Here is a 15,976-nt window from a genome sequence, read left to right as displayed (position 1 = left end):
TCCTCCGTCTGTAGTATATGTAGCCTACCTGAAATATTCCAGCTATTTCAGATTGGCTGTGTGTGAGTGCGTGCGTGTATTACTGTCTATGGAAAAAATCTGTTTAATAAAACTGTGGTATTTTATTGGAATCTTTTATACATACCTGAAGGTCTTTAACCACAATTCGTTGTTTTAAAGTTTTGGTTATTTTCGGATAGACGAATAATACGACGTATTGAGGCAGTATCTCTGATAATAAAGCACTACAGTATAAATTAGTACTTCTCTTTCTCAACGATAAGTGCAAAGTTTCTTGGTTTGGAATGTGATAATCGTTTGAACTAGAAAACACGCATAGAATGTATTAATCTTAAAATGAACTCTACCTATTATTCATTAAGTTAATTATCTTTTATTGGCGATATAAACCCCCTTGAAATGATAGGCTATACTTTTCATAACAAGTGAAAGTTTATTTACATGAAAACTGAATTTAAGTACAAGTGCAGATTTATATTCTTGATCGAGCTGGGGTGACGGACAGACAGAGACGTCTGTGGAAGTGACCTGTTAAGACGCAAGTAAGCTCCGAGTAAGGGAATAATCACACTTATGCGCTTCTGATGTAGGCGGGTCTAAATTGCTATGGTTCCTCATTCTTAGGTTCAAACTGACCTTCCTATCTGATTGGTTAATTAATAGTGTCTCTCCATCTCACGCCCTTTTACGAGTATTTGCTAACACCTGTTTCCCGAGAGATGCTATATATGATCAAATGTAAGCTTTTGTTATTTCTTTCATCACAGTTCTAATAATGTATCCACAACAGTTCTATGCCTGTTGCAACTGCAAGTACAGTAATGGTTATTGCGTTAAACTAAAGAGATCAAAGAAAAAACGTATCGGGGTTAGAGATTGGATAGGGAGAAAAGATAGAAAATAATCCATAAACTCTACTGAGAGAACTTCAGTGTGAAAATGTGAAATCCTATATTAAATACGGCAGTTAATATCGGTAATGGATGATGAAACATTTCATGTGACTCCTAATGTGAAGTTAAAAGTTTTGTAGTTTTCATAGACCATAATGTACTTAATGTCCGCCATTTCATTTCTTCTTAGTCACGGATTTTATCAGAGGTATTATGATGACCCATAACTTTTATCACATAACTATGTCACAGCTAGATGTGATCAAAGATTCTATATTACGCTGTAAAAGATTTTATCAAACTTCTGTGACACAAAAATTTGATAGTGTAATATAGGCCTAAGATTCCCTCAACGCAATAATCTGGAATTGATTTGCAGGTATAACAAGCGGTTAGCTAGGTCCATATCGTCCCATAAAGTGACATAAATGTCAGCCTAACTTTCCGAGCTATAATGACAAAACTCTGGTATTCTCGACCTTCAAGTTAAAAGAACACCTGCCTAAGATTGCATCTAATTAGGAAGTCAATCGATATGTCGGAATACTGTACACTGACGATGTTTTACTTTACAAACCAAGATAAATTTATGAGTAATCAAAACATTCAGAATGTTAATAAAAGACAAATAGATTTCCTTTCAACCTCTATTAGTCTCAGATTTTATGAAAGAAGAGTTCACGATCATCATTGCGCTGTCTAATTGTCTTAAAGCTGTGAAAGGCTAAGAGAAAATTATACAAATCTGGCTTTCAGGTATAGCTTCCTGTAAAACAGACTTGAATAATTTCAAGGGAAAATTGTTCCGAGGCCAGGCGTCGTTAACAGAAAACCACAAATTTAAGTCACACAGAAAATGTGCGCTCAGTGTTGGGTCTGTGACGTCTTGTCAATCCACTTGAGGTGTGTGGATAGAAAAGGGAATAATTGAGCCGAGGTCTCGTAGAGTTGTTGGGTGGCTCAATCGGTAGAGCGTTGGCGCGCTCAGTCAAAGGTCCCTGTTTCGGTATCCGGCCCCGGAACAATTTTTTCCCTCGTAAAAAAAGCCGAGAGAAAATTTTCAGAATAGAATAAACAAATTTTCCGCATACTCATAATTTCTACTCATTTGATGACTTTTTCAATATGCTTAATCTGTATTGTATATTTCTATATAAATTTCGCAACAACGTAGGAAATTACTGAAGGATATACCTCTTGAACCCAGAAGACTAGCAGTTGCAAGCTTTCGTCTTAACACTGAACATGACATCCTGGGTAGACACCTCAATCGTCTTGGCATCCTTCCATCAGCATCCTGCATTTTGTGCCATCTACAGGAAGATATGGATAGACATCATCTTGCAAAATGCCCTGCTCTGAAATCCTCCAAGGAAGTCGACCGCTACTGGGAAGCCAGAGCCCGAATGTTTTTAATTACTTAATCCGTAGTTTTGTTCACCACTTTCTTGTTTTTCCCTCAGTCAATGATAGTCAATATCATGTACTAGCCATTAGACAAATAAATAAATATTTCTGTATAACTTTTGACTTTTTCCACATCTCAAAGCTACAGTGCTGATGTAAGAATGATCTGTTTTGCTGTAGGCTACTTGGTTTTACATCATTAACTTCCATCTGAAATTGTATCATGAAACTCTCTGATCCTACGAAACGTATCCTCACTTAACCGCCAGATCTATAAATAGACGTAGAGAGACATATTGAGGCAAGACTAGTTTGATACGAGTGCAATAAATACGTTGTCATAGATATTACATGATAAATCCGCCGCCGTGGGATTGCGATAGCTCGGTTTTAATTGCAGTGAAGGATTGTGTGTAGGCTCCTGTCTTTATTTCTTGTCTCGTGCATGGCCTTGGGGCAATGCCGGCTGCAATTATTCTGCAGTTTGCGAGTGTATAACGTTGAAAATCATTTGCATAATCGTCTCATCATCTCACCATCAACGTAGAAGAGAGTGGAATCTCGCCACACTATCGCAGTCTAAAAGTGTCATAATAATATGAGTCAGCAGTGAGGTTAAATAGCTGGAGAAAGAAACCGACTTCGTGTAAAATGGCCACGAAAGGATCTTAATCTTGAAAATAGGTGGTAATGATCATTATATTATAAGACTACTACCGCGTCACTATCGTTAATTACAAAAACAAATCACTAGGTCCCGGATTTGTATGCAAAATAGACATTAAAATCTTAATATTAATAGCCCTTCGCATGAAAAATATAAGGAAAAATCGGTATAGGCCGTATCAGGGACAGCCGTAGTTTTATGCGTGAATACGTCTCTCGGGGTGGGATGTTAAATACAAGGCTCTTACAAAAGAACTTTGAACACATGAACACATGTAATTTACGTTCTATGAATCTTAGATGCATGAAAATGGAACCAGAGCGATTCCATGAAAATGTCGTATCGATGTGAATTTTTAAAAATTAACATGGGAATATTTTTGTTGACGAAATATGTTTCTTTATAGTTTAAGTTGACTTATTCCATTAACTAATATTTCAAATACTCTTTATTTTACGATCTTACTAATAAAAAGTCTATATACAGACGTTGAACAGTTTTATACAATGAGTAGCTCGTTTATAAGTCGTGTGTAAATTCCTTACTAATAATCACTACATACGTCGTGTATAACAGTATAACTGTTACACAGCTACGTCATAGTTTCGTCATTACTTCATTACGAAAGGTAATAGAATATCTGAGGTTCTCTATTGCATCCGGTAGAGCGCTCTAGTGTGCCATGTTAAGTATCGATAGTACAATTGGCTCTGATCGATTACCACACTATATTTTGGTCAAAAAGTAAAAGCTACAGCAATATTATTCTAATTATTCTATGCTCTTTGGTTTGTTCTTCTGTGGTTACAAGGCAACCATAATCATAAAATGACAGTCGATACGAACAGCTGTTAGAGGGGCGGCCATTTTTTCTCTGTATACAACGTTTAAACAAGGGAGTTCGTGTATATAACTACTTTAAAGGAATTCCCATTGTATAGTTACAGGCTGTTTATACATCCATTGCTTATGCATGGTTTTTTTTTATTATCCAATTTAATAAATCCTATTTCACCCTGAGGTATTATGGTGCATGGTTTATTAGTAACGTTTTCTGTCCTATCTCTGCATAAGTCTCGTATAAAAACTATACACGGTTTATAAGTAAGACCGTTAGTCTATAACGTGTTGCAGATCGTGTCATATTTATATTTTACTGGTACAATGTTTCTGAATGGAACGTTCTCTCTCTCCTCTGAAGTATAAATGGAATACTTTGCAAAATATGATATGTTTTCTGTAAATATTATCATTTATAGTTATGACTGTTATGAGACAAATCAGCACTTCCTTGAATGGAATCGAACCCGGGGTCGCTGGGTTTGTAGCGACAGAATTGGAACTACAAGGTCATACTTTTGCATTATGATCTGATAACTATTCTGACACAATAGGGATAACTCTGTACTTACAAGACAGCGAAGTTCTGTTAGTTAATGACAAGTTATGCTGAAAAGCTTTCCTTTAAATCTGTTTTAATTACAGTCTTCAGAAAATCGCGGCTGTAATTTCCTTTAGAACTTAGCGCAGACAGTTCTTACGGGGATAATCCATACAGGAGTGAAGTGGGGGTGGGGAGGGCAGCTCTCAATGCGCCGGCACTCACCTCGACAATGGGGACTTCAAAGCAAGAATCCGCCATGGTCCTACAACACACTTCACGGTACGTAAGAGATAAGTGCCCATATCGGGTTCTGTAGAGATTTCTTGCTTGCAACTTTTAAAGTATAGGACACACAGCTAGATTCAAGGAATGGTGAAGAGTTCTCAAGGGCGGCAAAATATCTCAGAAGGAACTGTCTCATCACTTTGGACTAATTTCCATGTTTGATTAATCTTTCATTCATTATTTTATAAGAATCATGTCTATTCAACAATAAAAACCACGAACCCAATTCATCAGACTCATAATCAGACATAGCATCTTGGGGACAGATGACTTAAGTTGACTGCAACACGGAGTATACACTGAGGCTTTGTTGCTAGTGACAGAAGATAGAGGTATACAAAACATCAAAACTCAAGGAGCACTATTTACTGCTGAATGTATGTTGATCTTATAGTTCAGAATCAGGCACTGATCTTTGAGTTTTAATATTATACAACTATGTTGGTCGTCTAATGAACATAAACACTGCTTGCAAGGAACGTTGAGTTACATAAGAACATTTATAGAAAATTAAATAAATAATATATTAAAAATGAAAATAACCTGAATACAAAAATTACAAATTATGGTTTATTTAACGACTGCAGAGGTTATATCAGCGTTGCCGGTGTGCCGGAATTTTGTCCCGCAGGAGTTCTTTTACATGCCAGTAAATCTACTGACATGAGCCTGTCGCATTTAAACACTCTTAAATGCCATGGGCCGGGATCGAACCCGCAATCTCGAGCACAGAAGGCTAACGCTATACCGACTACGCTACTCAGGCCAACTACCTAAATACATCTGTCTTATTTAATGCAGTGTGCTATCGTAACCTATTTTAAAATAATTTTGCCTTAATGTTACATAGATTGGCAACTTTTCATTTGTGTATTTTTCATTGAAGTGGAGATTTTGTAGTTTAAAAAACTGGATTCCAGCCTTTACCATAATCTCACACAAATGCAGTTAAAATTGTGATTATTTATTTTAAATGGAATTACCTATTGGCAGAAATTCACTTTCGTTTTTCGATGCAAGTTTTCTATTTTCTGTGTGTTTTCTAGTGTTACAATGTGTCTGTATATACAGTATTGACGTTTGTCATCCCGCATGTTTACGCTACACAGTTTGCACTATCTGTTAATAGCAATAATAATAATAATAATAATAATAATAATAACAAATAATAACAATAACAACCAGTAAGCACACATATTCAATATAAGCCATAATAATAATAATAATAATAATAATAATAATAATAATAATAATAATAATAATAACCAGTGGCGCTACAGCCCGTGAAGGGCCTAGAGTCCTAGACCGACCAGCCGGCTGCTGGCCTCACGCCCACATGCCGAAGCAGAGGTGGACAATCATCCAACCAGAATGGAGGTATCGTGTGGTTAGCACGATGATCCCCCCAGCCGTTATAGCTGGCATTCGCAACCGGATTTCGCTACCTATCGTAGCTCCCCCAAGTGCATCACGATGCTGGGTGGCACCGGTCCCATACACTGGCCGAAATTTCATGAGAAAATTTCTTTCCCCATGAGGACTCGAACCAGCGCGCATTCCGTAACGCGAGTCCTAGGCAGGATGCCTTAGACCACGACGCCACGGTGCGGGACCAACATAAGCCATAGTCCTATTATACTAAATATCACTTCGCTCTGATTATGTCCGTGAACATGAGTCCGTGTAAAGTCTAGAAAGTCAAATAATATAGTAATAATAATACTGTATCGATATTGATTATTATTATCAACGCCTACTCTTATTTCTGTATTTCATTTTTGAACATAACTGTTTAAGTTAATGACGGTTGGGTTTGAATGCGGCCTTTCTAAACTATATTTTCTTCCTTATTTATTTATTTATTTATTTATTTATTTATTTATTTATTTATTTATTTATTTATTTATTTATTTACTTATTTCTCTCTTTCTTTCTTTGTTTATGTGTTCCTTTCTTTCACCTCGGCCTTTCATACGGGCACATATTCCGGTCTTCCCTGGACGCGTGGTCGGTGCAGCATGTCACCGCTGCTGTGAGAACACGGAGCAAGGTACAAACAACCAGTCCTGTGAACGGAAGATAAATCTCATCCTTAAATTCATAAATACGTAAGTTATATGCTTTTTTCCTTCGTATCGCTACAGGTCAGCAGTCAGTGTTTCCATAAGTGTCATTTCACACGCCGACACTCAGCAGTACATATGAGCATCGCTGCTACTAAGTAGATAATTTGTTGACTGAAATGAAGGTACGAGTATTTAATTGTGAAGCCTTACCAAGTCACTGAACTATGTCGGTTGCTGGTGCATCCCTGTCCAGCAGCGCTGGAAGCTGTAGCAGAAAAATTTTAGATCTGTTGACACAGAGCGTTCAGTAAACTCAATGAGCCATGTTAACAAGTGTAAGTGGTGGCGCGTTTGAGCCATTAGGCAGAGCTACTCGGAAGGGTTGCTAAATGGCTGTATGTGAAACCGCAGTAAGATGTAACCGAACCTCTTCGCTCTCCTAGAAGATTGCCAGGGACAGTATGAGTCTGGTTCACCGCCGGTTAAAGCGTTTGGTATTTTTTTTTAACTAAAGAAGCTACCTGACTGGCAATGTGAATTCTAATAATAGATGAATCTCTGCATCTCTGCGTTCCACCATAGAGTCTACTGGTCATGTTCATTTATAATAATAATAATAATAATAATAATAATAATAATAATAATAATAATAATAAGAAGAAGAAGAAGAAGAAGAAGAAGTAGAGGTAGAAGAAGAAGAAAAGAAGAAGAAGAAATGGAGTTCGCACAATGTGCACTAAGAAATAGTTCATTAGTCAGTACAGAATTTTGTCAGTGAATCAGTCTTTGTTTGCAGTATATGACGTGGAATAGTTCACAGAGCTCACTGCACAGTTCACAAACACAATCGAAGCTCGGTGTTCATTTATTCGTTTATGAAACGTGTTTCAATATTTTCAATATATTCGTCAAGTATCACTTATTCATATTCTTTGATTATTAAAAAAAAATCAAACCTTTTTTTTTTCAACTCAAGGACACCTGAAGAATAAGCCCTTTAGATACCGGTGTAGTATCGTCATTGTTGTGATTCGGAACCATATTCGCAATGCTTTTTTTTTAACTCAAATCGACCTGAAGAATATGCTTTTTAGATGCCGGTATAGTATCGTCATTGTTGTGATTCGGAACCATGTTCACAATGATTTTTTTTTTAACTCAAATCTACCTAAAGAATAAGCTCTTTAGATGCCGGCATAGTGATCGCCATTGTTGTGATTCGTAACCATGTTCACAATGCTTTTTTTAACTCAAATCGACCTGAAGAATAAGCTCATTAGATGCCAGCACAGTATAGTCATTGTTGTGATTCGAAACTGTGTTCACAGGGCTTTTTGTTTTACTCAAATTGACCTGAAGAATATTTACTTTTTAGATGCCGGTATAGTATTGTAATTATTGTGAATCGGAACCATGTTCATACGACTCTTTTTTAACTCAAAGCTACCTGAAGAATATGCTTTCTAGATGCCGGTATAGTATCGTAACTATTTTGAATCGGAACCATGTTCATATGACTTTTTCTTTTTAACTCAAAGTGACCTGAAGAATATGCTTTTTTGATGCCGGTATATTATCGTAATTATAGTGGAAGGAAATAATGTTCGTATTAACTTTTCTTGGATCAAAGAGACCTGAAGAATAAGCTCTTTAAATGCTGTTAAGTAGCATCATCATCATCATCATCATCATCATCAGCAGCAGCAGCATCATCATCATCATTGTGAATTGGAACCATTTCTAAATTATTTTTTTTAACTCGAAGCCACTTGAATATACACGCTATAGCAACGTAATTATTTTGAGTTTGAACTTTGCTGATATTAATTTTTATTTTACTCACGCGATCTGAAGAATAAACTCTTTAAATGCCGACATACCATAATAATTATTGTGAATCGGAACCTTGTTAACATGAAGTTTTTAAGCTCAAAACGATCTGAAGAATACTGTTGTAATCTTTTTAAATTCTGGTGTACCAAGGTATGCCATCGTATTTATTATGAATGGAAAACATATTCACATGCTGTAAATATTTTTTCAGTGAAAGCTGCATTAAAAAGAAGCTGCCTAAAACTTCGTTTTGTTATTCAGTTTATTGGATATTTATCACAGAAGTAATACACTATCACACATTCATCAATCAAATGCATATTCTGATTTTTCTCTTTTTTCCTGTAAATCTTCAAGTGTATGAGCGGAAGGTTGTTACAAGAGCGTCATTAAATAAGCAAAGTAATATTCTTTGTGTCTGCGTATTCAGATTACTTTCTAAAATTAATGAAGGAGACATTAATAGTTGTGAAGTTGCGGAAAGCATTAGCCAGCTTGTGCATTATTTGATGCTCCGAGGTATACGAGCTCGTAAATGGTCATCTGCGGAATAAAATTTAACGTTCTCTTTAAGTTGTAATGGATGGCTACAGTATACGAGCCAATGAATTTCATTGGTCGTTTGCGTTAGGAAACGCGTATATTCGGGGGGCTCACGTCTTGTTTCATGGAGTTCTAGGGGATCATATTATAGGCTATTAAGGAGACTTTATAACATCGTTCTTAGACAAGATTTTCTGTTATAGCTCTCAGTAAGTTTCACGTACGGAAATTTGATTGTGTGGCATGTCCTATAAAGTAGCAGATACACGATTCCAATCAGGATCGCGAACGATTGTGTACGTACGAGAGAGGAATAAATCGCTGACTCGGACATAAAACGACCTCGAAACAGAGTTGTCTGCGACATCTTGTGTGATATCAGCAATAAAGCTCAAGTTTTATGTTTCTGACTTTACAGATGTTGATCTTCTCGCTTGGTAGAACCCTGCAGAAGGCCGTGCAACATACGAACCTACAAAGAGACGACCTTAAAGCTGTCTTGGACTCCATGGTCCATCCCGACCCTGCGACCCGCTCCTCGCTAATGGACCTTCTTGATGTGAGTACTGCCTTTTACGCTCTGTTTATATTGAAACTGTCTGCAAAAAATAGCGTCCTGTTTTCTTCGTAGATTTAGTGTGTAGTTGACATGGTCCCTCGCACAGTGTTGTCAAGTTGTGGCGGCGTAGTTAGAACTGATTGATTTTTTTTTTTTTTTTTTTTACATTGGGGAATATAGTTGAAGTGAATTTATTATGGCAGGCAGAGTAACTATCTCATGCCCCCATGTTTTATATTACTACCTGTGCACTTCATTAGAACCAGGTACCCAGCCTCGAAGCCGTTAGCCCTGTGAACTTACAGTATATTTATTTATTTATTTATTTATTTATTTTCCCCTATTATCATATTATGGGATTATCTAAGAAATTAGCAATTTCTTTGTTATAGTAGAAGAAAAAAGAGTGGGGGAAGGGAGGTGGTCCGTGACCAATTTCTTTTAGGGCTCATCCCGACATCAGTCAAAGTTCTGTGTGTATGAATCAGGAAATTGAAATCAAACACCTAGAAGCTCCGGACCTCACCTGAGAACTGATTGATTCAGGGATGTGAAGTTTATATACTGCACATTATAGCCTAGTAATATTGTTACTTGGTATACAGTGTATTAAATGATACGTTTCTGACTCTATTTCAGAAACGGATGGACCGAATTATTATTATTATTATTATTATTATTATTATTATTATTATTATTATTATTATTATTATTATTATTATAGATGGGTAGGATTTATCATCCCTTTTAAAATGACGTGTCTGAAGTAGGGGTGCAATCTGAAGTAATTCAAAAGTGGGGATGGGGTTGAAGATGTGGAGCTGAAAATTCAATCAGTAATGGTTTTGAACTTCCCCACTAAAACTAACTCACCTGTTTTTTTCTCGTATGCCGTCCATATCTCAAATTATTTAAGGTGATAAGTTTTGATATCAACACGCGGTGTAATATGAAAGTCCTTAAACGTAGTTAGGTAGATATTTACAATAGATTTAATTAGAACTAGTAACTTACCTATGCATTAATGTAATTAGAGACGTTGCGATATTATCGATATAAGAATCATCGATACTTTACTTGAGACACTGACTTCGATATTTGGTTTTCGATATTTTACTGGTCGATAGAAAAATGGCAATGTGGAAACAAAAATATTGAAATCGGTCATAAGAATCGAATTTGTAATTAACCGTAGTAAGTTATTAGAAAGATTTCTCAAGAAGAATGGTTCAAATAAAATGAATTCAATAGGAAAGAAATATAATATACCAGATGTCAGTTCTGTTGGATGTCATTCGTTTTCATCGATTTTGTAAACTCATCTTTTTTTGGAAAGTATTTGAATTATTAGAGTCGTGCACAACCGGTTACGAAAAATAGAAATCATATATTGCTATTGAACGCCTGGCGCTGTAGTCAGTATGCAAAGCTCTTCCCTTTCGCGGAGTGTCTCAGGTTTGGTTTATCGAATATTCGAGTTGTTTCTCACTCTTTGTGGGTGGACGGCAAAGACAGACCACATTGAGCCATGCAGGAATTACAAGAACCCTTGAAGGACGCGATTATCATCGTGTAGGCCTACTATTTAATTGATCATTCTTTTTCTTTCAGTACTATCAATCAATCATCTATCGATCCATCCATGGACTCATTGTTTCATTCATCCATGGACTCATTGAGTCAGTGATTCACTGATTGGTTCATTAGTTGATTCATTCATTCATTCATGTATTACAGTTGATATCGTCAAGAGCAAAACATATCTTCTTAAAAATGATTTATTAATGAAATAATGCATCTGCTTAGAGTAATTAAAAGGCATTAACAACTACTGTTTTAGAGGTATGCATTTTGAATTCAAAGTGTAAACGTTACAATAGAATGTATGTATTTATTTTCTCTTCTATTTAGTAAGTAATTGTAATTTATTCTATTTTTGAATTTTTTACACACCAGATTTCATATTATGCATTACACTTATTTCCTTTGTTGTTACCGGTGTCCATTTCTTCATCTATATATATTTTATGAAGATAAGTGTAGTAAAGTATGCACTCATTTGTAGGCCTATATTAAGCAAATTCATTTTTTTAAGTTACACTTCGTACATTTCCTGCAATTGTTACTCCGTTTATGTACTCAGAAAATGTCAGTGTTCTGTCTAGCCTGCAAAAGATTAGGGGCAACCGGTTGAAATTAGATCATTCGGTCGGATGCTTTCTGACTGATTGAATGAAAACCGGTTGTAAGTCTTCTGCTGCTCTCTAATTTGAATGTCATTATAATATTAAAGGTTTCTTTGCCAACTGTGTCACTGAGTATTATTTTATTTAGTAAAAATAACTTTGCTGTTTAATGAATTTTAGCCATATCATTCAGTATGGGATTCAGTATCGATACCATATATCGCTTAAAATGCAGTATCGCAACGTCCCTATGTAATAGATGGAACTAAAATACTTCACAGCATAAATGTAATTTCTGGTTGTCCTGTATATGTTTCTATGCACGTGAAACATATGGCGAGTGCGGAAACTATGTCTTTCGTGATAGGCTACTGTTTATAACTTAGATATATTTTTATAACTTGAATTGTGATTTAAGGGAAGACTCCAGTGAAAATCATGAACATTTTTCCAAATTTTTTTTAGCTATTTCACTTATTCAGAATTTATATTTTCATACCCCAAATGGATTCAGCTCAATTCTGACTACAAATAATCGTATGTTTACACTTTTTAAATTAAGGCTGGAAGGGGGCGTGGAATTTAAAGAGCTGTGAAAATTGTTTTTCATCGAAGAATTCTTTTTTAAAATTTCTGATTACAAATCTAGTAACTTTTTGTTGGCTCCCTGAAGTTACTAGATGAATGTAGCGGAGGAGAATATTAATTTACATAAATATTCATTTTATTTTGAAATCTATTTTTCTGTGTTCATTTTTTGTTGATTCGCCACAAACTTTCTTATGCTAAAAATTAATCAATCTGGATAAAATTTTTACTGCAAGTATTTATGAGGTAGCTGCATGTTTCTATGCATTTATTTTGTGAAAAATGCTGCTAGTTAGTTTATTAATATTTTTCTTAAGGAAATTTATTTTATTTTATTAATATTTTCTTAAGAAAAATATTAATAAAATAAACTAGCAGAATTAAGAAAAATATTAATAAAATAAACTAGCAGCATTTCTCACAAAATAAATGCATAGAAACATGCAGCTACCTTATATATACTTGCAGTAAAAATTTCATCCAGATTGATTAATATTTGGCATAAGAAGGTTTGTGTTGAATCAACAAAAATGAACACAGAAAAATAGATTTGAAAATAAAATGAATATTTATGTAAATTAATATTCTCCTCCGCTACAATCATCTAGTAACTTCAGGGAGCCAACAAAAAGTTACTAGATTTGTAATCAGAAATTTTAAAAAAGAATTCTTCGATGAAAAACAATTTTGACAGCTCTTTAAATTCCACCCCCCCCCTTCCAGCCTTAATTTAAAAAGAGTAAACATACGAGTATTTGTAATCAGAATTGAGCTGAATCCATTTGGGGTATGAAAATATAAACTCTGAATAAGTGAAATAGCTAAAAAAAATTTGGAAAAATGTTCATGATTTTCAGTAGAGTCTTCCCTTAATCTCGGATCTGTGATAGGCCTATGGCTAGCTGATGTGGAGCCTTAAGGCTACCAGACACCAAAGCGATGGCGGGCACGATCAGATATTTCGTGCTGAACTTCATAAACGCTTTTAGACAAGCAATGATCTTGCGATCCGGGCAATGCAAATTGTCAAGTTTGATCGCTGTCCACGGTACTGTGTGAATGAATGAATGAATGAATGAGTGAATAAAAAAGAACAATGAATGGAATGAATTAATGAAGAAATGGGAGGAGAAAAATTTAAAAGGTACACGAAAATCCGTCCTTCCAAGAGAAATTGGGGCTGAGAGGAAGAGTCTTTGAGAGCTCCAAGGCTGTTGGTCACTTGTCACACTCCGATTTTCACAGTTCCATTTGAGAGAACATTAAAGAATTTTGAAATGGAAAAGCCGAAAATGGATGTGACTTAATAGCTACCACGTGAGGAGGGGGTATCGAAAACACGACAGAACAGCAACAAGGCAGGAACGCCAAAGATGTGGCCTGGACAGCGAGTGGAGAGAGAGACCGCAATCCTTGCAAGAGAAGGGATCCGAACTCCTGCACTGTGCAAGCGAAACTCGCACCAAAAACGACACACGAAAGCCAACACTTCGATTTGTTGGAGGCTTGAGTTTTGAAAATGCCAAAATTTATGTGGGGGAGGGATATGAAGGTTCGTGATCCATTTCTTTCAGGGCTCCTCGCGATATTTGTCTTAGCGCCTGAGGAAACCATGGAAAGCCACAGGGAGGTTGAGCTGTCTCAATTTATGGGATTAGCTAATTGACTGTGAGATAATTCCAATTCAACCCTGTGGTGGATATTATCAAGGGAGAAAAGGAATATGTATCTGTCGTTGATTCTGGATTCCAGACGAGACAATCGATGCAACGTTTGCGAAGATTTCTTCAACTACTCGCCACTTAGTCTAAAAAAGAATCTTATTCAGACGCTTGTAATGCCCCATTTTGATTATTGCGATTCCTTGCTAACTAATGTAAGTTCACTCTTAGCTGAGAGACTACAACGTATTCATAATGTGTGCATACGATTCATCTGCAATACTCGTAAATTTGACCATATAACACCTTCCCTACAGTTGCTTTCATGGGTGCGTCTGAAGGAACGAAGAACAATACATTCACTGTCTCTTCTGTTTAGAATCATGCATACTTCTACTCCGAATTATCTGTTATCGCGCTTTCAGTTTCTTACAACTCTTCGAAACCGACATCAAGCACTTCTTTCTATCCCTCATCATAGAACGTCTTTATACTCATCTTCCTATATTGTAGAAATACCTCGCCTCTGGAATTCGTTACCTAATGACGTCAGGGACTGCCGGACTTTATCACAATTCAAAATTAAATTGGAAAATTTTGTCTTAGTTAATGTTTTTTTAGGTATTGCTAGAAGTATTGATTTGTGTTTTTTTTTTTTTTTTTCATTTTCTTTTTTAATCTAGATTAAAATTGCAAGTTTCTTGTTTATGTTAGTTAATTAGTTAGGATAGAATTAATTATGATACTTAATAACTCATTTAAAGTTTGTGTGACTGCAACCTGTGTATATTTTTGTGTGGCTTTACTTTGTTTATAGTGTCTCTCTCTCTCTCTCTCTCTCTCTCTTTATTTCTTGTGTAGCTTAACTTTGTATATAGTGTATTTTTTTTCTGTTTATTTCTATTATTGTATTTGTATTCCTGGTGTTGTGGAAAAGAAGGCCTGATGGCCTTAACTACACCAGAATAAATAAATAAATGAATAAATGAATCGTGCCCATAACCGCAGCCGTGCCCATGCCTGTGCCCGCCACAGACACCGCTCTGGTGTGTGGTAACCTTTACGCTATACGCCGAATCACAAATCTACTGTATTAGAATAAAGATAATGATAATATTGACGCTACTTCCTAGGAGTGCTTCGTAAAATAGTTTGAATTCTTCCTTTCCTTGGACCGCACTTGCAGCAATGTCCGATCGACCCATCTGCTTTAATGCCGGAGATGATTTTTGTTGACTCGAAGTCTCGACTCTCGATTATCGCTGATCTGCAATACAAGTCGGCTTGTTAAGACCTATTGTCCGAATTTCCATAATACATGTCCAAGTAATGACCAGATTCAGCGTGTTCACCTGTCCTTTAATGGCTGGTCTCTGAAACGTTTGCACAAACAAGAGAGTCGACCCCTTCGTGTCGTACTGTAGCATTCCACTGAATAGTTATGCTCGCAAGCTAATACGTGATTATCCACTTCGTAGATATAGCATCCAGACACCCTATTAAGACTTCAAGAAAGAAGAGACTTTGCCAAGAACACCTGTTCTGCCAAGGTTCGCAGATGATCCACCTCTCATTCCGAATTTCCTGCTCAATGCTCTGACATTGGGTGGTGGTGAAGCGGTTACTGGTCGACCGGAACGTGACTCAAGGTTTTACGCGGCCCTCTTTAAAGAATCTGCACCATCTGATAATGTTATTTCGACCCAGGCTATCATCATTTACGCCCAACGTTTGCCTGTGAATTTCACTCCAATTTTTTGTTTTACCCACAAAATGCGGACTACAACTCGTTGTTCTTCATAGTTATTGTTTCTTCTGCCAGAGCGACACCTAATCGAGCCAGCAAGGTCTGTAGTACGATGGAGACTAGTTGTGTGCCAACT

General features: G+C 36.2%; 1 protein-coding gene across 2 annotated transcripts in view; it reads left to right on the top strand.

Moving 5' to 3' along the window:
• Window positions 1–15,976, top strand: part of LOC138712207 (tyrosine-protein phosphatase non-receptor type 13-like) — a 1,532,948-nt gene that overhangs the window by 778,750 nt on the left and 738,222 nt on the right. For both annotated transcript variants that reach the window (XM_069843724.1, XM_069843725.1), the window contains one exon: window positions 9,518–9,658. In XM_069843724.1, coding sequence (XP_069699825.1) covers window positions 9,518–9,658 — 141 coding nt within the window. The remainder of the gene's footprint in view (window positions 1–9,517; window positions 9,659–15,976) is intronic.

The sequence above is a fragment of the Periplaneta americana genome, chromosome 13 (assembly GCF_040183065.1).
Source record: "Periplaneta americana isolate PAMFEO1 chromosome 13, P.americana_PAMFEO1_priV1, whole genome shotgun sequence".
Lineage (NCBI taxonomy): Eukaryota > Metazoa > Arthropoda > Insecta > Blattodea > Blattidae > Periplaneta > Periplaneta americana.
Note: the sequence above shows the minus strand (reverse complement) of the source record. Positions and strands in the feature narration are given on the sequence as shown.